Source organism: Pyrus communis, chromosome 6 (genome assembly GCF_041283825.1).
Source record: "Pyrus communis isolate YQ-2024b chromosome 6, ASM4128382v1, whole genome shotgun sequence".
NCBI lineage: Eukaryota > Viridiplantae > Streptophyta > Magnoliopsida > Rosales > Rosaceae > Pyrus > Pyrus communis.
In genome coordinates, this window is record NC_142570.1 from 13,108,224 (window position 1) to 13,125,625 (window position 17,402).

At 37.6% G+C, this 17,402-nt stretch overlaps 2 protein-coding genes across 2 annotated transcripts; one reads left to right on the forward strand and one right to left on the reverse strand.

The window, feature by feature from the left end:
• The first annotated feature begins 344 nt into the window (after positions 1 to 344).
• Positions 345 to 1,894, forward strand: LOC137710025 (uncharacterized). The gene is made up of 5 exons (XM_088695814.1): positions 345 to 585; positions 730 to 762; positions 849 to 867; positions 1,448 to 1,522; positions 1,602 to 1,894. The coding sequence occupies exons 1-4, from the start codon at positions 352 to 354 to the stop codon at positions 1,489 to 1,491; spliced, it is 330 nt and encodes a 109-aa protein (XP_088551940.1). The 5' UTR covers positions 345 to 351; the 3' UTR covers positions 1,492 to 1,522; positions 1,602 to 1,894.
• LOC137710862 (PGR5-like protein 1A, chloroplastic) lies at positions 1,846 to 8,556 on the reverse strand. Its single transcript, XM_068450014.2, has 10 exons — positions 6,580 to 8,556; positions 4,827 to 4,942; positions 4,452 to 4,548; positions 4,232 to 4,332; positions 4,051 to 4,107; positions 3,483 to 3,559; positions 3,185 to 3,236; positions 2,981 to 3,091; positions 2,808 to 2,905; positions 1,846 to 2,078 (listed from the first exon to the last, which is right to left on the reverse strand). Exons 1-10 carry the CDS (start codon positions 6,773 to 6,775, stop codon positions 2,009 to 2,011), a joined length of 975 nt encoding a protein of 324 aa, XP_068306115.1. The 5' UTR covers positions 6,776 to 8,556; the 3' UTR covers positions 1,846 to 2,008.
• Between the last annotated feature and the right edge of the window lie 8,846 nt (positions 8,557 to 17,402).

A 17,402-nucleotide genomic window follows, 5' to 3' on the forward strand; every position in this document is an offset into this window, starting at 1 on the left:
GTAGTAATTACACAATAAGGTAAAATAGACAATTAATATTTAAAATTTAAATTGGATGTAGTAAAAGGTTATATGTGTTTAAATAAAATTTTCTTTTTATAATTCAAAGATTGATTTTTCTTAAAAAATAATTTAGAGACTTAATTTTCTTTCATATGATAATTAAATTGGAGTTCATCTTAAAGAGAAATTTTTTGTGACCGATATACGGGTGGTACATCACGTGTGACTATACAAATTGTGAGATATGTGCGTTACAAAGTTAATAACTTAAAAAATAAAAATTTTCATTATTTATATAAAAACATATGATGTGCCATTTGTGTCCCGATCATAATGAAAAATTTCTGGATGGTAAATTTCTATAACATCAACTCCAAAACCCGACCTAAAAACCCGAAATCGTTCTCAAGCTGGGACTTCAACGATGGAGAAGAGAGAAACTTAGACGAAAAATGGGCGGGCCGGGGCCCCAGACCCGAGGTCCACCCTGAAGACAACTCCCTCCTCCTCCCCCGCCTCATTCCAGGGGGTCCGCCGCCCCCGCCACCTCGCCCCCACTCCGAACCCATCGACCGCGAAAAGGTACTCTCTTTAACTTTCAGCTCTGCTAGTTACTTCTTTACGGTTTCTGTATTTTTCAAATTTTTAATTTATTATTAATTTTTTTTTTGCTGGTTTATATGATATATTTATGAAAGGCTTTGTTTGTTTTTGTATGCAATGCAGACTTGCCCTCTGCTCCTTCGGGTTTTCACTAAGGTATGTGCAACCCCAGTGTTTTGTTTTCTACAGGTTATTTTTTTTGCAGTTTTGGTATTAATTGTTACCTTCAATTGCTACCACAGTCGCTTTGTGGTGAAACAGGTACTTGCTACCTTCAATTGTAGATCTTCAAATCCACGTATCAAGATGAGATAGATTACCCAAGAACCAATTTCTTTATGATCCACTCTACGGATAAATGAGTCCTCTTTTGTGCTTCAACTCAAAATTATGCTCATTCAAGTCAAAATAATAAATCCTCTCAATAGGAAAAGCGATATTCCTTTGTGTGTTTTCACCTCTTTGCGGTAAAAACATGTGAAATTGTATTTCAACTGTTGTATGCAATTATTAGTTTAAAACTTGCTGTTTTAGAAAATTCCTTACTATTTCTCATACTGATCAGATCCCGATAAATTCTTTCCAGTTGGTTTTGTTGTCCCCTCGTTTTTCTTTTTATTTTGAAATTTATCTTCCATTACATTTGGAGGTAGTCTACGGGTGCGTATGCAGTATGATATTTACTCGTTTTCCAGCATTTAGCGAGGTGGGAAACGAAACAATTAAGCTTAGGTACATACACAATCGAGAAGTACTCATGCACATACAATTGAGAACTACTTTTGCCCCTCTCCTTTTTTATTTATTTATTTTTAAAATCGTGTATATCTTGGTTTCTAAGGTTGGGATGAGGAATTCTCATGGAAACGGGAGACAAGTGGATGAAAGCAAGGCACTGAATGATCTGAACTTTCTGGTAAACTGAAATTTTATGTCAAACTCTATTGGGTTTGACCCAAAAAGGGGGTGGTCTCACATCTTATCATTTTGTGTAGATGGGAGATTATTTGGACGTGGCGATCCTATAGAGAAGATGGCTGTAGCATTAGCACTGATGGTTCTTCGGAGGCGGCATTTCGGATGGATCGAGTGGGAAGGAGCGCGTCACATGTTTTGTCGCGATTAGGGTTTGATGTGATTCTCATTTTTCTGGAGGCCGTTAGAATTTGAGTTATTATTCTAAGTTTCGCGCACCGGCAACTGTGTTTCCGACCTACAGGCTTATGTAGGGCACAAGAGTAAAACTGAACCGTCTGATCATATGATATCATCTTCCTCTTTCCTTGTATTCATATTCACAGTCAACTGTTGAGATGTTCCAGAGAGACCTCACGAAACCAAAAAAAGTACATATTCTTCTTCTTCTTCTTCAGCACAAGAAAAAACTTGGCACAAATTCTAGTCAAGCATTGCTTCCTTCCGGCAACGTGATCAGGCGCGACTTTGAATCATACACCAATGGAGTTCCGCAGCTGCAGTAAAATGTTACTCATCACAGTTAAAATTAAATGGAAGCAAAACTTTTGTAATCATGTCCAAAGAAGCGCAGAATCCAAATCAAGAGAAAAGTATAATGCTTGACTCCGGCCATTCCTCTTTCAACGACGACGTTACATTATTTTACCGTACAAATATTATAATCAACATCATTTCACCGTGCAAACATTATAATCAAACCATTTCATTGTCTTTGTCATTGTCTAAAGATTCTCTCTTAAAAAAAATCAATCAATTTGGAAATAATTTTCTTTTTCTTATGTGTTGAACAAACCAACAGTAACAAATAACATCTTCATGGTGAATCGCCAACTTTTTTGACTCATACTAATAACTAACTAGTTTCTAAATTAAATGAGTCATTATACAATGATAAAGAGAATGAACGGTTTGGATTTTTATGATTTTGTAATGAAATGATGCCACATTATCAATGAAGGAGGAATGACTCCTTATATGAAGGAGCCAAGTAAAGTCCAAAAGATGAAACCACACAAGTGGAAAACAAAGAAAGTCGATAGAAAAAGAAAAAAAAAAATGCTACCGTCAGTTGCTCTCGCACATGCGTGAATGATTTCTGACTATTGGTGCAAGTGAGCTCCACTGTGGAGTCAACATGTATCTAAACACAGTCAGAAATCATTCACGTGTGCATGACTGACTGCAACGCTTTGTCTAGAATCAGTGATTAGTTTTATACTCACTTTGAGCATTTGATGTTGTTGGTAGAACCACCATTTGAAACTGAAAGTATGCTCCCAAAGAATGACAAGTTCTCTGTACCACAGTTTGGACAAGGGCCCTAGAAAAATAAACGTGAAATGTTAAAAGCAATATGGTATCCACAAATTAAGGTAGCATTTGACAAAACACCTACCTTTAGGATCAAAACATCCTTGATAATTAGTTTTGTGAGTGCCTGAGCTAAATAAACTATGACAGGCACAGCAGCAACCCATGTGAAAATGAAGCTGAATGGCTCCGGCAGCTGCAATCCAAGAATTTACTAAAGGTTTTTTTTGAAAGAGCATAAAATGGATACGTACAGAAACCAAAAGTTCATGTGGTTAAACCAATATACCTCCAAAAGATACGTGATTTCGAAACCGGTCAGATCATCCAAAAAGAAGAACCTAGCAGATGGGGAAACAAAAATGTTTGTTAATTAGTAGATTCAATATCATCTACGAAAACTTGACGAGAACTTCAGTGACAAGAGAAGTGGTTAAGCAGTTGGTTTTGGAGCCATCAGATTTAATGATCTACATTTCGGTTACGTGTTAAGGAGCAAGCATGTAATAACAGTGCCTAGAATCTATTGCATGTCATCAGCTTGTGAGTTTCAAGCGTATGCTTGATGATATAAGAAGTTGACTTACGCTGCAAGCGCGACAACAGTTGCAGGGACATTTAGCAGGAGCATCTTCAAATAGTCAACAGACAGGTCACTGTAAACCTGTTGGGAGAAAGTTAATCAATACAAGCACAACTCAGTTTTAGCAAGGAATCTCACCAAAAAGTTATATTAGAGGTTGAAAAAAGGACGGCTAAATATCCAAATACACATAAGAATTTACTGAAAACAAGTAGTACATAACAACTTTAAACAACTTTTTACATGGTAAATCAATCTGCAGAAGTGCAGGGAGGTTTGGGGGAACAAGCAAGTGAAATTGCCCGTTTAGAATCTTTAGATCCAGTATTGAAGTAATGGATTTTCATCCATACATGTATAACCAAACACACGAATACAAAAAACTGAAGAAATGTTTTCTCTTAAAGAGATAATCCTTTTGATATTTAGTAATTACATTCACATTTTGCGGCACATGATGCATAGGAACCATCTAAAACAATGCAGTACTTATAAAACCACGAAATTAAATGTACACACGGTAATTCATATGATGGATATATAGAGAAAGAGTAAAACTCAGCATTATGCACCTTTCTAGTACGAAGACTGCATCTTGGACCCTCGACAACAATATCGCTCCCTTCTGTCTGGAAAAGAAAAAAAATCATGTTCACCAACTGAAGCAAATGGAAACGATAGACCGATGGCAAGAAGAAAGTATACCATTAATCATATTTTACATGCCTAAACATGAAACCAGCACAAACTAACCTTTAGTCTCAGCTTCAGCTCATCGTACTCTTGATCTGTCAAAATTGGTTTGCCAGACACATAGGCCATTGAGGCTTCCAGAAACTTCTGTTCATCGGAACCTGCATGGTAAAATTAAACAACAGAAACCGAAAATAAATCTTAGAAATATTACCATTATGAAATCCCAAAACATTGAGGTGCCAAGTCCCATTCTTTGAACAAATGAAACGGTACATACTTAGCATGACAACGCTGCTGCCTTCCCACATGAGTTCTTCCTTGAGGTTATCAAATTCCTCATTTGACATAATAGCTTTTCCGTCATAGTAGAATGACTTTACGAGCAAAAAAAAGAAGAGACCAGTTAGTATCTCAAATGCAAACATCCTTTAACACGTTCCATCCAAATTAATAAAAAACTAGCTGACTTCTTGAAGAAGGTAACCAAAATGCCACCGGGATAAGTTGTGAAAGCGGTCGAAGAACTAAGTCGGAACCTTGGTTGAGATCCAGACCTAGTACTTTCTTGCATCTTTTCATCCATAGAATCATAGTGTGTTCAATAGAAAAACACTATAGTACTGTAAAACATTAAAATGTAGTGTAAAATTACTTGTAAAGCTTGAAGAAAATCTTGTTCAAGTTCACCCAAAGACTTTTTCGCTTTGTTGTCTATGCTGCAATACGGCAGAATCTTACTGTCAACAACGTCATCGTTTTCGACCTTGCCTGAAAAAAGGACATCGGAATTGACTCAGCAGGTATTCCAAAAACAAACCATGCAAAGAGTATAAATTAAAAAAAAAAAAAAAAAAAAAAACTTACTTAGTTATCACCAAGTAAAGATGACTACGGTATGGTAGCGGTTAGGGGTGGGTTTAAAAACTGAAAACCGAAAAAAACCAAACTGACCATCAAACCAAAACCGAAAAAAAAAGGAACCGAACCAAACCGAATTGAACTTTATTGGTTTGGTTGCAGTTTTAGAGGTTCGAAAACCGAACTGAATCCCTTTACACTTAATGACTCACGACATTATTTGAGCCTTAACAACACGACACCTTCACCTGTTTCTTTTATTTGTTTATTATGAACCTTCATTTGTTTTTTGGGTCTGACTTTGTCATTGTTTTTGTTTTTTATGTGAAACTTCTGTCGCAGGCCAGAGACTTGTATTGATAACTTCATTGGAAAAAAGCCATGAATGGTTTGAGACTTGTAGTTGCATGGTCAGTTTATTGAGATGAATTATTAGATTATTAGTCTACCAATACAAGCCTATTTCTAAATATATGATCTTGTATATGTACAGTTACTTTCCTATTTTTTTCATTTTTTTATTATTAATCTACCAATACAAATTTTTTTTTTCCTCTAAAAATTCATATAAAAAAACAGGTTTTATAAATAAAAAATAACAGGAACCGAACTGAACAAAATCAAACTGAAAAAAAAAACCAAACCGAAGAAAATCGAAAGAAAATTGAACCGAACTGAAATTTTGGTTTGGTTTCGATTTTGGCAAAAAACCGAACCCATCCCTAGTAGCAGCACGAAATTCTTTGGCGTTGAATCGAGGTATTCAGGAAAAACAGGTTGTTCTAGCTCAATATCGTCAAGAATTCCTTACTACTTTTACAAGAATTGACTACATTGCTGATTAAAATTTTCACAGGGACAAGACTCGCATGATATCAAATTATGCAATTGGATCCCTCGTACGCAAGTGGCCCTCTACCATAGTGGTGGAGAAAAGTGTTGCCTTTGCACCACTACGTATGTTCAAACCCCGTCAGCTCTCTAATCTAACATCTAATCTAACAAACCAATCATTTGACAAAAAAAAGATCCCTCATACCAATAAAAAACGAGATTAATAAATGTGATCTATATAACATTACTCATTAAATAGTACAAGAAAACTTGATATGGAAAAAATGTCCACACTCCATTGTGTAAGCTAAAATAACTTAAGACTGAGTCATGAATAAGTCCCTTATTCATTTTGCATTAAAACTTAGAAAATAAATCTCAAATTGAAGATTCTTGTTATATTATATTCTTTCATGGCGGTGGCTAGGTTAGTGGTCCTACTAATCTGCCCCTACCTATGTAATGAAGTAAAAATTGAATCTTCCACATACTATCTGTTTGCTGATAAATTAGTACACCCTTTATCATGGATAAGCCAGTTCACCAGAATAGTGTGATCACCCTTTGCACTTACATTCTAATTTCCGTTCCCGTAGTTTAGAATATTGCTTTACATGATGGATCATTTTCATTTACTATTAATCAGAACTACAATTAAAGCGGCTACAACAAAAAAATCAAACTCGAAGCTTAGATGGACATATGATCCTAACCTTGTTGGTCAGCAGTAGCCTTGGCCGGAAGTACCAAAAGGCGGCGGCGGCGGAGGCGGAGGCATAGCTGTCTGCCACTGATCTGAAAAGACTCAACCCTAGTGGAGGAGGGAGAAGAAACAGACACAAAGGGTCTCTGAATAGAGGGATTAAAAGGGGTTGGAGATGTTAAATTGAAGCCTAATTTGGTGGCCATTGGAACTGAGCAAGGCCACTAATTCTCTGGTTACTGAGTGAGCTGAGTAGTAAATGAAGATCAGATGTTTTTTGGTATCTGATTTTGGATTCATTTTTTTTCTTCTGGTGGATTGATTGGAGGGAAAGCAAAGAGAAACAACTAATGAAAAGATAAGGTGAGTGGGGAATGTGAGGAGGGAAATGCAACGGCTTTATTGTCTTCTAATTTCAAAGACAATGTCAAAGAAGCATCAAACACGATATAGTTATAGTTTCACAAATGTTTCCGTTATCATATATATAAAATCTGCCACGTGCTTATCCTGAAAAAACTTGTTATTGTGCTTTATCGTTTCTATAAAATATCTTGGTACTACAAAACCATATAAAAATAAATAAATAAATCAAACACATAGTATGTTAAATTTCGTCAGACACCCTCTTGTGAAGATTGCTTGAACAAGATTTCAATTGCCTTGTGAAAGGAGAATTTAAGACGGGAGGATGGTGAGTGTTGTTCCATTTCAAAAAGTTAAGAGACATTATATGTGCTTTTAAGAATATTTTTAATATTATCAAATTAGTTTGATAAAAATTTTCGTAGTACTAGAGCATATTAGTGCTCAACTTTCTTTAAAAATGTTGGGTGGTTTTTGTGCCGAAGGGCTATGATGCGCTTCTGTTATTAAGAGGCGAGCCAAAACCTTCACCTACCTCATGTCTAACCTAGCGAGGACTAAGCCCAAAACATCCCAAAGAAAAAGCAAGTCCTAGGGAATGCTTTGTTGTTCTTCCAGCAGCTCTTGGATGCTTGGTTTGGTGTTATGTTGAGTGCTTCCAACGATGATGAGTTGCTTCCTGTGGTAGTTCAAGTTCTTCCCACAGCTGTGGAAGCTCTTTCCGCAGTCGTGAAAGCTCTTCCCGTAGCCATGGAAGCTCTTCCGATGAGTGTGAATGCTTCCCATGCTAGTCGAATGTTTCCTTCGCTGGCGAAGTGCTTCCCTCAGTAGTCGAATGTTTCCCTTTTGATTTCGGTGGCTTTGAGGAGTATTTGTTAAACTAACAAACATTGGGAATTAATGAGTAATCATAATAAATTATGACTTGCTTGAATGATGCATGGTGTCGAAGCCAAAATCCCACTTATTTAGCGTGAGAGAGAGAGAGAGAGAGAGAGAGAGAGAGAGAGAGAGAGAGAAGTTGTTCTTGGTTCTATGGTTTTGTAGTTTTTTCAAGAGGTAAGGAAGCTTATTGGAAGGTTTAGAATGAAAGAAAAGCTTATCTTTGAAGAATTAGGGTTTCTTGCACTTAGAAGAAGCTTGCTCTGCTTGGTGCATTACTACCCTTGTCGTTCTCCTTCCCCCCACGTGATTGTCTCTCCTTTTGTAGCATATTGATGCCTTTTATATATAGAAGCATGGATCCTTCCAAGCTCTAGCTAGGAGAATCCCTTGGCTTTTTCTCATTCTCCAAATTTGCTAAGTCTTCCCTTCCTCTTTCCATGGCTGCAGCTACAGGTTTCCCTTTTGGTATAACATTGCAGAGGCCAGGAGCCCCATGAAGCCTATTTGAGCATACTGCCCAAAGTTTCTCTTTTCCTGCACCAAGTCCCACAACACCTTTCTTGCACCAAGTCAATCAATACGACTTCATCTTTGGTAACATTCGCCTCTGCTTTCTCTCCTTGTTTTTCTGTGTAAGATGGGAAAGGAAAGGAAAAGTTCCTTCTTTCTCTAGTAATGTGGTGCGCGGCTTCAGGTAAACTTGTGATTTGGTTCTAATTTGGATAGCTCGACTTTGGGCATTAGTTGTTTTCCAAGTTCCTAGTTGGTTTGCAAGAGAAAGGGGAAACTTGATTTGTTCCCTCTCAAACCTTCCCACATGAATCCAAAATCATGAGCTTGGACTTTTGGTGCTCCCAAGCAACCTAAAGTCTTCCACAATTCTAATTCCATGAACCACTCGGCAAGCCCCGTTATGTAGCTTAGGCTCATTTAAGCGTGTTACATGCTTGGCGTGACTCAAGTTATAATATTAATATATTAATACTGCAATACGGCTTGGCACGATAAATATGCATGATTTGCATAAGATTGGCGTCCAATAAACTATTATTTTATTAGTGTGGCATGATCATAAATTTGCATACTCTTTGTTTTGCATTGTATGCATGGATTTAAGCTTGGCTTGTGAAGCTTTTGTAAATATTGGGCTTTGAGACCTGATTGGGCTTGTAGGTGAGATTGTTGGGCCCCAACATTAGCCTCCGTGATTGTTTAGGTTATGAGAGAATTGGATTGGGCCAAAAAATAAAATCCTGGGCCAAAACTTCAAAACACATTTTGCCTGATGGGACTCTTTCCCTTCCCTTGTGTACAAACTGACGACAGCAGGATGATCTTTTTCATAGTTATGCGTGCTTAGTTCATTTTCCTGAAAAGGACTTTCGGTGTTCTTGTTGGTTGAAGGCTAGTAGTTTAATGTTCTTCTTTCCTAATGACAAATCCTTATTCTTTCCCACTTCTCCTTGTTGATTTCCATGAGAGATAGGCATGTCTTCTCTTTGGAAATTTTCGCCTATTGCTTCATTGAAGAAGAATTTTTGCAGAATTTTCTTTTGACTTTTCCTATGCTTGCATGCTTACTAGGGATTTTAGGGTCTTGATGCTTGTCATGTTTAGGCGAGTACTAAGGCTTGAAGGTATGGGCACAAATTTCTCTAATGAAATTAGGCTTGTGCTTCTTGCAGTAGGAGTGTCTTTCTTCATAATTTAGTATGTCATTGTTGTCTTTTGTTGTTCCCATGCATGCTCTGCAATTGCGGATCTCTAGGCCTAGCTTGATTGTTTGACAGTGCTTTTCAAGTAAGGTTTGTCAAGGTATAATGACTAGCTCGGCATGGTCACTTGATTGTAGTTAACTTCGCATGATTAGTTCTTCATGTGCTTTTTAGCTTGCTCTTTGTTGAGATTTGATTATGTGAGGAAAAGTTTGTCCCACATCGGTGAGGGACATGTCTTGATATGGGATTATATGGTCTTGAACTACTCTCCATATTGCCAATTGGTTTTATAGTGGAACCTCAATTTTATCATGGTATCAGAACATGTTGTCCCTCGTGTAAAAGTCCAAAGGCCACACGTGCTCACGCGTCACCCATTTGCTGTCCATGTGTAGCTTGAAAATCGGCCACACGTGCGGGGGTGTGTTGAGATTTGATTATATGAGGAAAAGTTTGTCCCACATCAGTGAGGGACATGTCTTGCTATGAGATTATATAATCTTGAGCTACTCCCTATATTGCCTATTGGTTTTATGGTGGAACCTCAATTTTATCACTCTTGACATGGACATCTACATGGCATTGCTTCATGTTCCCACTAAATGGTTATTCAAGTGCTTATTGGCATGGTAGGAAAGGGGAATAATAAGCATGGGATAAGTGCATGGATGCAAGGAAGCTTCTTGCACCAAAACTGAGTGTCTGATACATGTAAAACTTATCTCTCTTGGATATAATTTTTTAATCACGTGAATGTTGTTCAAATGGTTTAGGCATATATTTTCACTTGCATAGCTCATAGCTTGGTATTGTCTATTAACCTCGGTATCATCTTGTAGGCATGACACTTTAGCATAAGTCGGTTGAACTTTCACGTTATAACAATTTCATTCATCATGTGCTTGGTCATCATAAAATCTTTGGCATGTCAAGATCGGGTTATAGTTCTTTAGGTTTGGCCACAAAAGAAGTTTGGGTCTCAACAATGGCTTTGGTGATGGAGGAAGCTTGCGTCGATATTGTAAAAATTTGTTCGAATTGTCCTAGATAAAGCATAATTATGATTTTGAATGTGATTACTGGTAGAAGTGATGTTTGCATAGAGTTGCTAGTGGAAATGGTGTTCGCATAAAGTTGTTGGTGGAAATGGTGTTCCTATAAAGTTGCTGGTGGAAAGGATGTTCACATAAAGTTGCTGGTGGAAAAGGTGTTCGCATAAAGTTTCTGATGAAAAATGGTATTTTTTAGGATGTGAAGGCATGAGGGTGCTTAGCATGCAAAAATGTAGTGGAAACAGTAGGGCAAAAAAACAAGTAAATCTAGGCGGAGAAGCTATCACATCCTAGTCCCGACTCCATCGTAGCACGATGTTGTCTGCTTTGGGCCACACCCTCATGATTTTGTTTCTGGGAACTCACTTGTCTGCTTTGGGCCACACCCTCATGATTTTGTTTCTGGGAACTCACACGAAAACTTCCCAGTTGGTCACCCATCCTGGGAAGGCTCTCGCCCGAACTCGCTTAACTTCGGAGTTCCGATGGAATCCGAAGCTAGTGAGCTCCCAGAAGGCCTCATGCTATATGGAGGTGGGCATGTACATATAAGGCACATCATCCCCTCTCCGTTGGTCGATGTGGGATGTTACAGAAGCTATGGTTATAGTAAACAATCAACATGTGTTTGGTAGCTAACTCAAACCTAAAAGGTAAAGGGTGTGGGCTCTGTTGACTTTGATTGAGGTTTCCTGAGTCAACTGTAATGCTTGAATTTCTTGAATTGCTTGGGGCTGATAATACTTCAGACTTGCTAGGTATGTTGAAATATCGACTATGCTAGGAATTCTTGAATCAGCATGTTTGCATGGCTTGAAGTACTCAATCTCTTGCTCGAGCCATTTGGTGCAGGAAAAACGATTTTCTTTTCTGCATTTCGAAAGCATTTCAGTCACATAGTTAATAGCTTGGTATGCATTCCTACTTCGCGCGATTAGCATGATCTTGTTATTGGCACTACATGTTTGATTTAACTTGTTTAGCCTTGTTGAGCATGGGTTTCTACACATATTGCATTGAGAAGCTTGCTTGTTTTCTTATTCCGGCAGTAATTAAATGTGTATGTTTATAGTGGAGAATATATAGTGTGGGCTTAGTGCTCGAGCTGTTCAAGGTTTAGCTCCAAGCATAACTTAACAAGATATATTTGAGCATTAACAAATATATTTGGTCTCATGAGCAAACTTCTAGCATCTAAGTTACTCATGCACTGACCAGTTCATAAGAGTGCACTACATTACGTACTAAGTGCTTACCACAATATATTTGGTCTCATGAGCAAACTTCTAGCATGTAAGTTACTCATGTACTGACCAGTTCATAAGAGTGCACTACACTACGTACTAAGTGCGCATGGTAAGCACTGAGTGAAACCATGAAATAAAAATGTGTGATCATCTATAGAGTGAGTAATACAAGTCTTAAGTCTTAACTATTCAATGACACTTAGACATGATAAGTATGCGTAGAGAACCAATTTATGCAGGCTTATGCACTTTCTTGGCAAAAGAAATTAATACACTCTAAATTGGAACTCATATGAATTGATGGCATGGCATATATAAACCTGATCGCACATTATTTTATAAGCCTGCTCTATGTGGATAACGAGCAATTTATGCATTAAAGATAGGGATGTGATTTATTATGCAAACACATGGTAGTGAAATGAAATCAGTGGAAGATAAGGTCTAAGGATTTCTCATCTCTTGGGGTAGACATAGGTCACGCGATTGAGGTCTAGCAGCGACAGCAGCCCGCAGGAATGACTTTTAACCTTCTGGCAGCGAGTTACGCACACTCTCCATCGTTTAAATAGCAACTTGGGCTTTGTTGTGATCATAGATTATTTCCTTTTTTCCCTTAGCTTTAGCAGGTTTACCCCACTTTTTCTTGGCGTCGAATTGCTTGTTGGGCTTTGCTTGGCAAGTTGGCAATTTCATTTTGTTTTTACTTTGATTAAAACTGGTTTTTTGTCTCATCTTGCATGCCGCATGTAAGAGATCTTGTTACACGGGTGGATTTTTCTTAACTTGCTTGGCATTGATTGGCTCGATTGCTTTAGAAGCTTTCCGTACTTGGCTTGATTTTGCTTTGATATGCTTGGCTTGATTCGTTTGGAAGCCTTTATTTGCTTGGCTTGAATGGGTCGCATGGCATGTATTGTTAGAACGTTGAGATGAGAGTTGGTGCATTTTAGATTTTTCAATAGACGAAGGTCGGGTTACAGGGACTAAACCCGAGCAATGGAGCAAGACATAGGCACGGAAAATGAAATATGGACTAAGATATACATTGAGTGGGAACAAAAGTGTGTTTAGAAAAGCTTAGAATTTTGAATGTGGTTTCCGCTAAAAGTGATATCTTTTGGAAATGGAAGCATGGGTTATGTAGTTTGTGAAATATGGTGACAACTATCGGATTTTGCAATGCCTCAAGTTTAGGCTATATGGGAAGTTTTTCCGAAGGTTGCTCACTGACTCTTTATAGGAGTTGCCATGGTAAATGGGGAGTGTTCTTGGCAATTTACTTGAATAGATGTCATGAGGTGTAGAAACGATCTACTTGGTTGGGTTGATTTGTTTGGGTTGAACGGTTTTCATGACATGTTGTAATTCATCATGTCTCATTCTTAGCTTAGCATGTTGCATGAGGATTGCTTGAACCATTGCGGAGCTTGCTTGACACTCTGTAATTTTGTCTTTGGCTTGGCATGGTGAATATATTATGCTTGAACCATTAAGCAACTTGCTTAGCATGTTCCATAGGCATGACTTGAAAGTTGATTTAGCATGCTTTAAGTTTTTGCTTGAGATTTCCTAATTTATTTTTCTTGGCTTTGGCTTGCTCAAACGGTTTGCATGACATGTAAAAGAAGATATTGTTCTTTTGTTTTGCTTGGCATGTTGTAATTTGAGCACTGACTTGACATTAAGGTTATGGCTTCTTGTTGGATACACGATGAAATATTAGTTTCTTGCAAAGGATTATACTGAAGCTAGTACTGTAAATTAATACTTCAACGGCTAGAAAAAGGAGTTGTTATGTGCTTGTCAATGCCTGGAACATTTTGGGATGTGCAATGGAATTTCCTTTATGAGAATTGGATAGATGATGGTGATGGCAAGCAACTCGGATACATGTACAGCGGTTGGAAGGGCAAAGTATGCGGAGCTTTAGTTCGATGATAGTTTTTTATGTAATCACCAAGGCAATGAAGGAAGGCATGATGCCTTGGCATAGTTGCTCAGGGAAATGTTTTATGGCAATGAGGTGAGTGTGGATTTGGAATAGAATGTTGGATTGTAGGCTTGGTGGTCAGTGGAAAGTAGCAATGTGGGTACTAATTTTGATGCAAGAGAGATAATGGTAATTTCAGGCCATTTCCGTGGGTTAGGCTGCTGATTCTCATGCAACACAGTCTGTGGAAAGACAACTACCACCGTAGGACTACTGCCTAAGTTTCCAGCAGCAACTTCCAACAGGATCGGAGTAAACACCAGCACCCTCATTTCCTGCCGCAACCGAGGGGTGTACAAAACTACCTGGGAACACCAACATGACAAACGTCATTAACCGACATGTGTATATGTGCTGGGCATGTGAATGAAATGACGAGACTTATAGTTGTTTGGGGAAGCTTCCGGCACTGCTGAATGAAGTTTTAGTTGACTAAACGGCTGTCTTTGATGGTCGATTCAATTTGTTTGCGATTAATCTACCACGAAAGTGGTTTAGCTTGTCATAAAAGTATGTTATTCTTGTTTTGCCTTGATAGCCGTGAACATAAGATTAGCTTGGCGTGTACTCTCTCTCTTTTAGCACTAATATATATATATATATATATATATACACACACGAAACTGTTATTTGCACTCCTAAAATCTCATTTTGAACTCTAAATTTTCTATAATTACAAAGAAAAATACGAAATGTAGAATGAAATTTTTGAAGTGCTAATAACAGTTATATATATATATATATATATATATATATTTTTTTTTTTTTTCCTTCTTCCTTAGCATGAGGCATGTACTCTGTATGTTTGCAGTACCAAAGTCTAATGCGCTTGATTAGCTTGATTATGAGGTAATATTGCGCCGGCCTCATAATTGATTTGCTCGAACGGTGTGAAATAATTTGGCAAGGTCTAATTCATATCCTATGGCTCGTCCTTTCTCCAAATTGCATGTTTTTTAGGCATTTTAGCGAAAATGGTTCTTGAGATTTGTATAACTATTCATTTTGATTCCTCAGATTTGAAATTAATAGAATTAGTCCATGAGTTTGTTCACAATCAATCATTTTGGTCATTTCGTGGAAAATCTCCATAAATTAAGGATAAAATAACAAAAATACTCTCAAATTTTGTCAAATAATTTTGGCCTCTTGTTTATGATATTGAGGGGGTAATTTTATCATTTTGATCCTTATTTAACATAATTTTTTACTGAAGGACCAAAATGATTGATAGTAGACAATCTCAAGGACTATTTCTATTGATTTCAAATCTAAGGGACCAAAGTGAGGGGTTATGCAAATCTCAATGACTATTTTGTCTAAAAAGCCTGTTTTCGACCATGATCAACATGATTTGCTTGTCTACATCTTTTCATTTCTTGTAGGAATCTTCTTATACTCTTCGGATAGTTAGAGGCAGAGCCTCAAACTCTCATTTTTCGGCGCTGGCAAATTTTAGCTTGGTATAGATCTTCATGTGGTTATGATTGTAGCATGCTTGCTTGATGTAGTGTGAATTCATTGTTGTGCTTAGCATGTTGAATGGAAAGCTCACTAATTCAATTATACTTGGCATAACTTAAGAGCATAGCGATAGATAATAGATGAGCGAGTGATTATGAGATGGGTTCTTGCGTGATGCTAATGTGTTGTCTTCATTTTCTTTGCATTGCTTGACATGAGTTTGTTTTAGCCCTAGAGCATGGGTTTGTCAAATTTCTTTGTTTGCTTGGCATGTCATATTGGAATGTTTGCATAAGCAGCTTTCAGCACGTTAATTTTTCTTCCCAATTTCCAGCATCACCAATCTAAGCATCGGAGTCACAGGGTTCAATTCACAGCGTTACTGGCTTAATAAGAAGCATGGAACACATGATCTTCTACAAATAGAAAACTAGAATTCAAACAATTATATGTAACCTGCCTAGATATGCATCACCAATTGAGCACCTAGCAGCATGGAGTTATGAAAATCTAAAATGAACTTTTATGTGACTAGGTACCAATAAATAATGAATGACCGATAAAAGGACAAGAGCATGATTTGTTGAGCTGCTAATGTCGACAAGTTAGCATAATCCATTGAATGCGTAGATCATCTTAATAAAATGGTTAGTGAACCAATTGTAGATAACCACGTTGTGAGGTATGTATCGTTTTATTTTTACAGTGTGCCACGTTGTGAGGTATGTATCGTTTTATTAAAATTGTAGATAAATATATCATGTAAAGTCATGATGGCCATGTCTTGGCACATAAGCATACATTTCACCGATATAATTGAACATGCACTTGTAATTAGTTGTGTGAAAATAAAATGATACATACCTCATAACGTGGCACACTGTAAAAATGACACCTGTCATTTTACCCATCCCAACACCAAACATGGCATTCTTTGTTCTGAAATCCAAACATAAACTATTCTATTAACCAAACACCATGCTTTTCTCTAATTGAAGAATCCTTAACCATTCATAGACAAACTAGCAAGCACCTCCCTCGACCCACCTCGTGTCCCCTTAGAGATTTTACCACCTACAAAAGTAGGGATAAAAACACTTAAAAATACTTGCTAGAGTACAAGGTTGTCCTAGTCAAGGGCGAAGCTACATAGGAGCGAAGGGGGGCGACCGCCCCTCCGCTCGCTGGAAAACAAAGGCAAGAGCGACGCTTGAACCGCCCTGGTTCAGCTGGAAACTAGGAAGCACCGCGCGGTGGTTCTGAAAGAAGCCTGCGCAGCTCCCTGCACGCAGGTTTTTTTTTTTTTTAATTTTAAAATCCAGGCCAAAACGACGTCGTTTTGGGCCTGGTAAAAAAAAAAAAAAGAAAGGTGGACCACTGGTCCCCATCCCCATCCCAATCCCACCCCGTTTTAATTAACCCCCACCTTTTTCCCAGATAACAAATCCCATCCCCCACCTAACCTTTAATCCCCTTTTCCCCCACACGACAAAACCCTCCCAATCCCAGATTTAACTTTTCAAAATTGTCCCAAATCCCAGGAACACTAGAAACCCTACCCGTTTCGTTGGTTGGCCACCAAGACCACTGTCCAGTCCAGAGTCGAGATGCCACGCCAGCAGCTCCAGGTAAAATTTTAATTTTAATTTATTTCAAACCCTAATTGATTATTGAATACAAAATTTTGTTTAATTGATATAGGATTATAGGGTTATACATTATATGGTTATTGATTATAGATTATTCATATGAATACTATGATTATTGATTTTTTTTTTTGTACATAAAAAAGGATTGGTACATTATATATAGATATGGGAACTTGAATCACACACAGTCTAGCAAGAAAAAAAAAAAAACTGAACATGGTGAAGGCTTTTACATCATATTTACATTAACATAATAAACCCCAATTCAACCAACTAAAACCCTCATTCAAATGCATTGTTGCTGTTGGTACTGATTAATTACATTCGTAGTCTATTCTAGGATAAAAATTAAATTTTGATTATTCATATGATTGTTGGTACTGATTAATTAAATTCGTAGTATACTCTAGGATTAAGAGTCTAAGATATTTTTTTTTTCTTTCGTTATACAGTTACGTA

Bases quoted from the DNA above. Each gene is read 5' to 3' on its own strand.
- LOC137710862 (XM_068450014.2), bottom strand. From the start codon at position 6,775: ATGGCCACCAAATTAGGCTTCAATTTAACATCTCCAACCCCTTTTAAT. The intron at 3,237-3,482 runs GTAAGTCAACTT...CCCATCTGCTAG, and splicing joins ACTGTTGTCGCGCTTGCAGC to GTTCTTCTTTTTGGATGATC. The intron at 2,079-2,807 runs GTGAGTATAAAA...ATTTTACTGCAG, and splicing joins AACAACATCAAATGCTCAAA to CTGCGGAACTCCATTGGTGT.
- LOC137710025 (XM_088695814.1), top strand. From the start codon at position 352: ATGGTAAATTTCTATAACATCAACTCCAAAACCCGACCTAAAAACCCG. The intron at 586-729 runs GTACTCTCTTTA...TATGCAATGCAG, and splicing joins AACCCATCGACCGCGAAAAG to ACTTGCCCTCTGCTCCTTCG.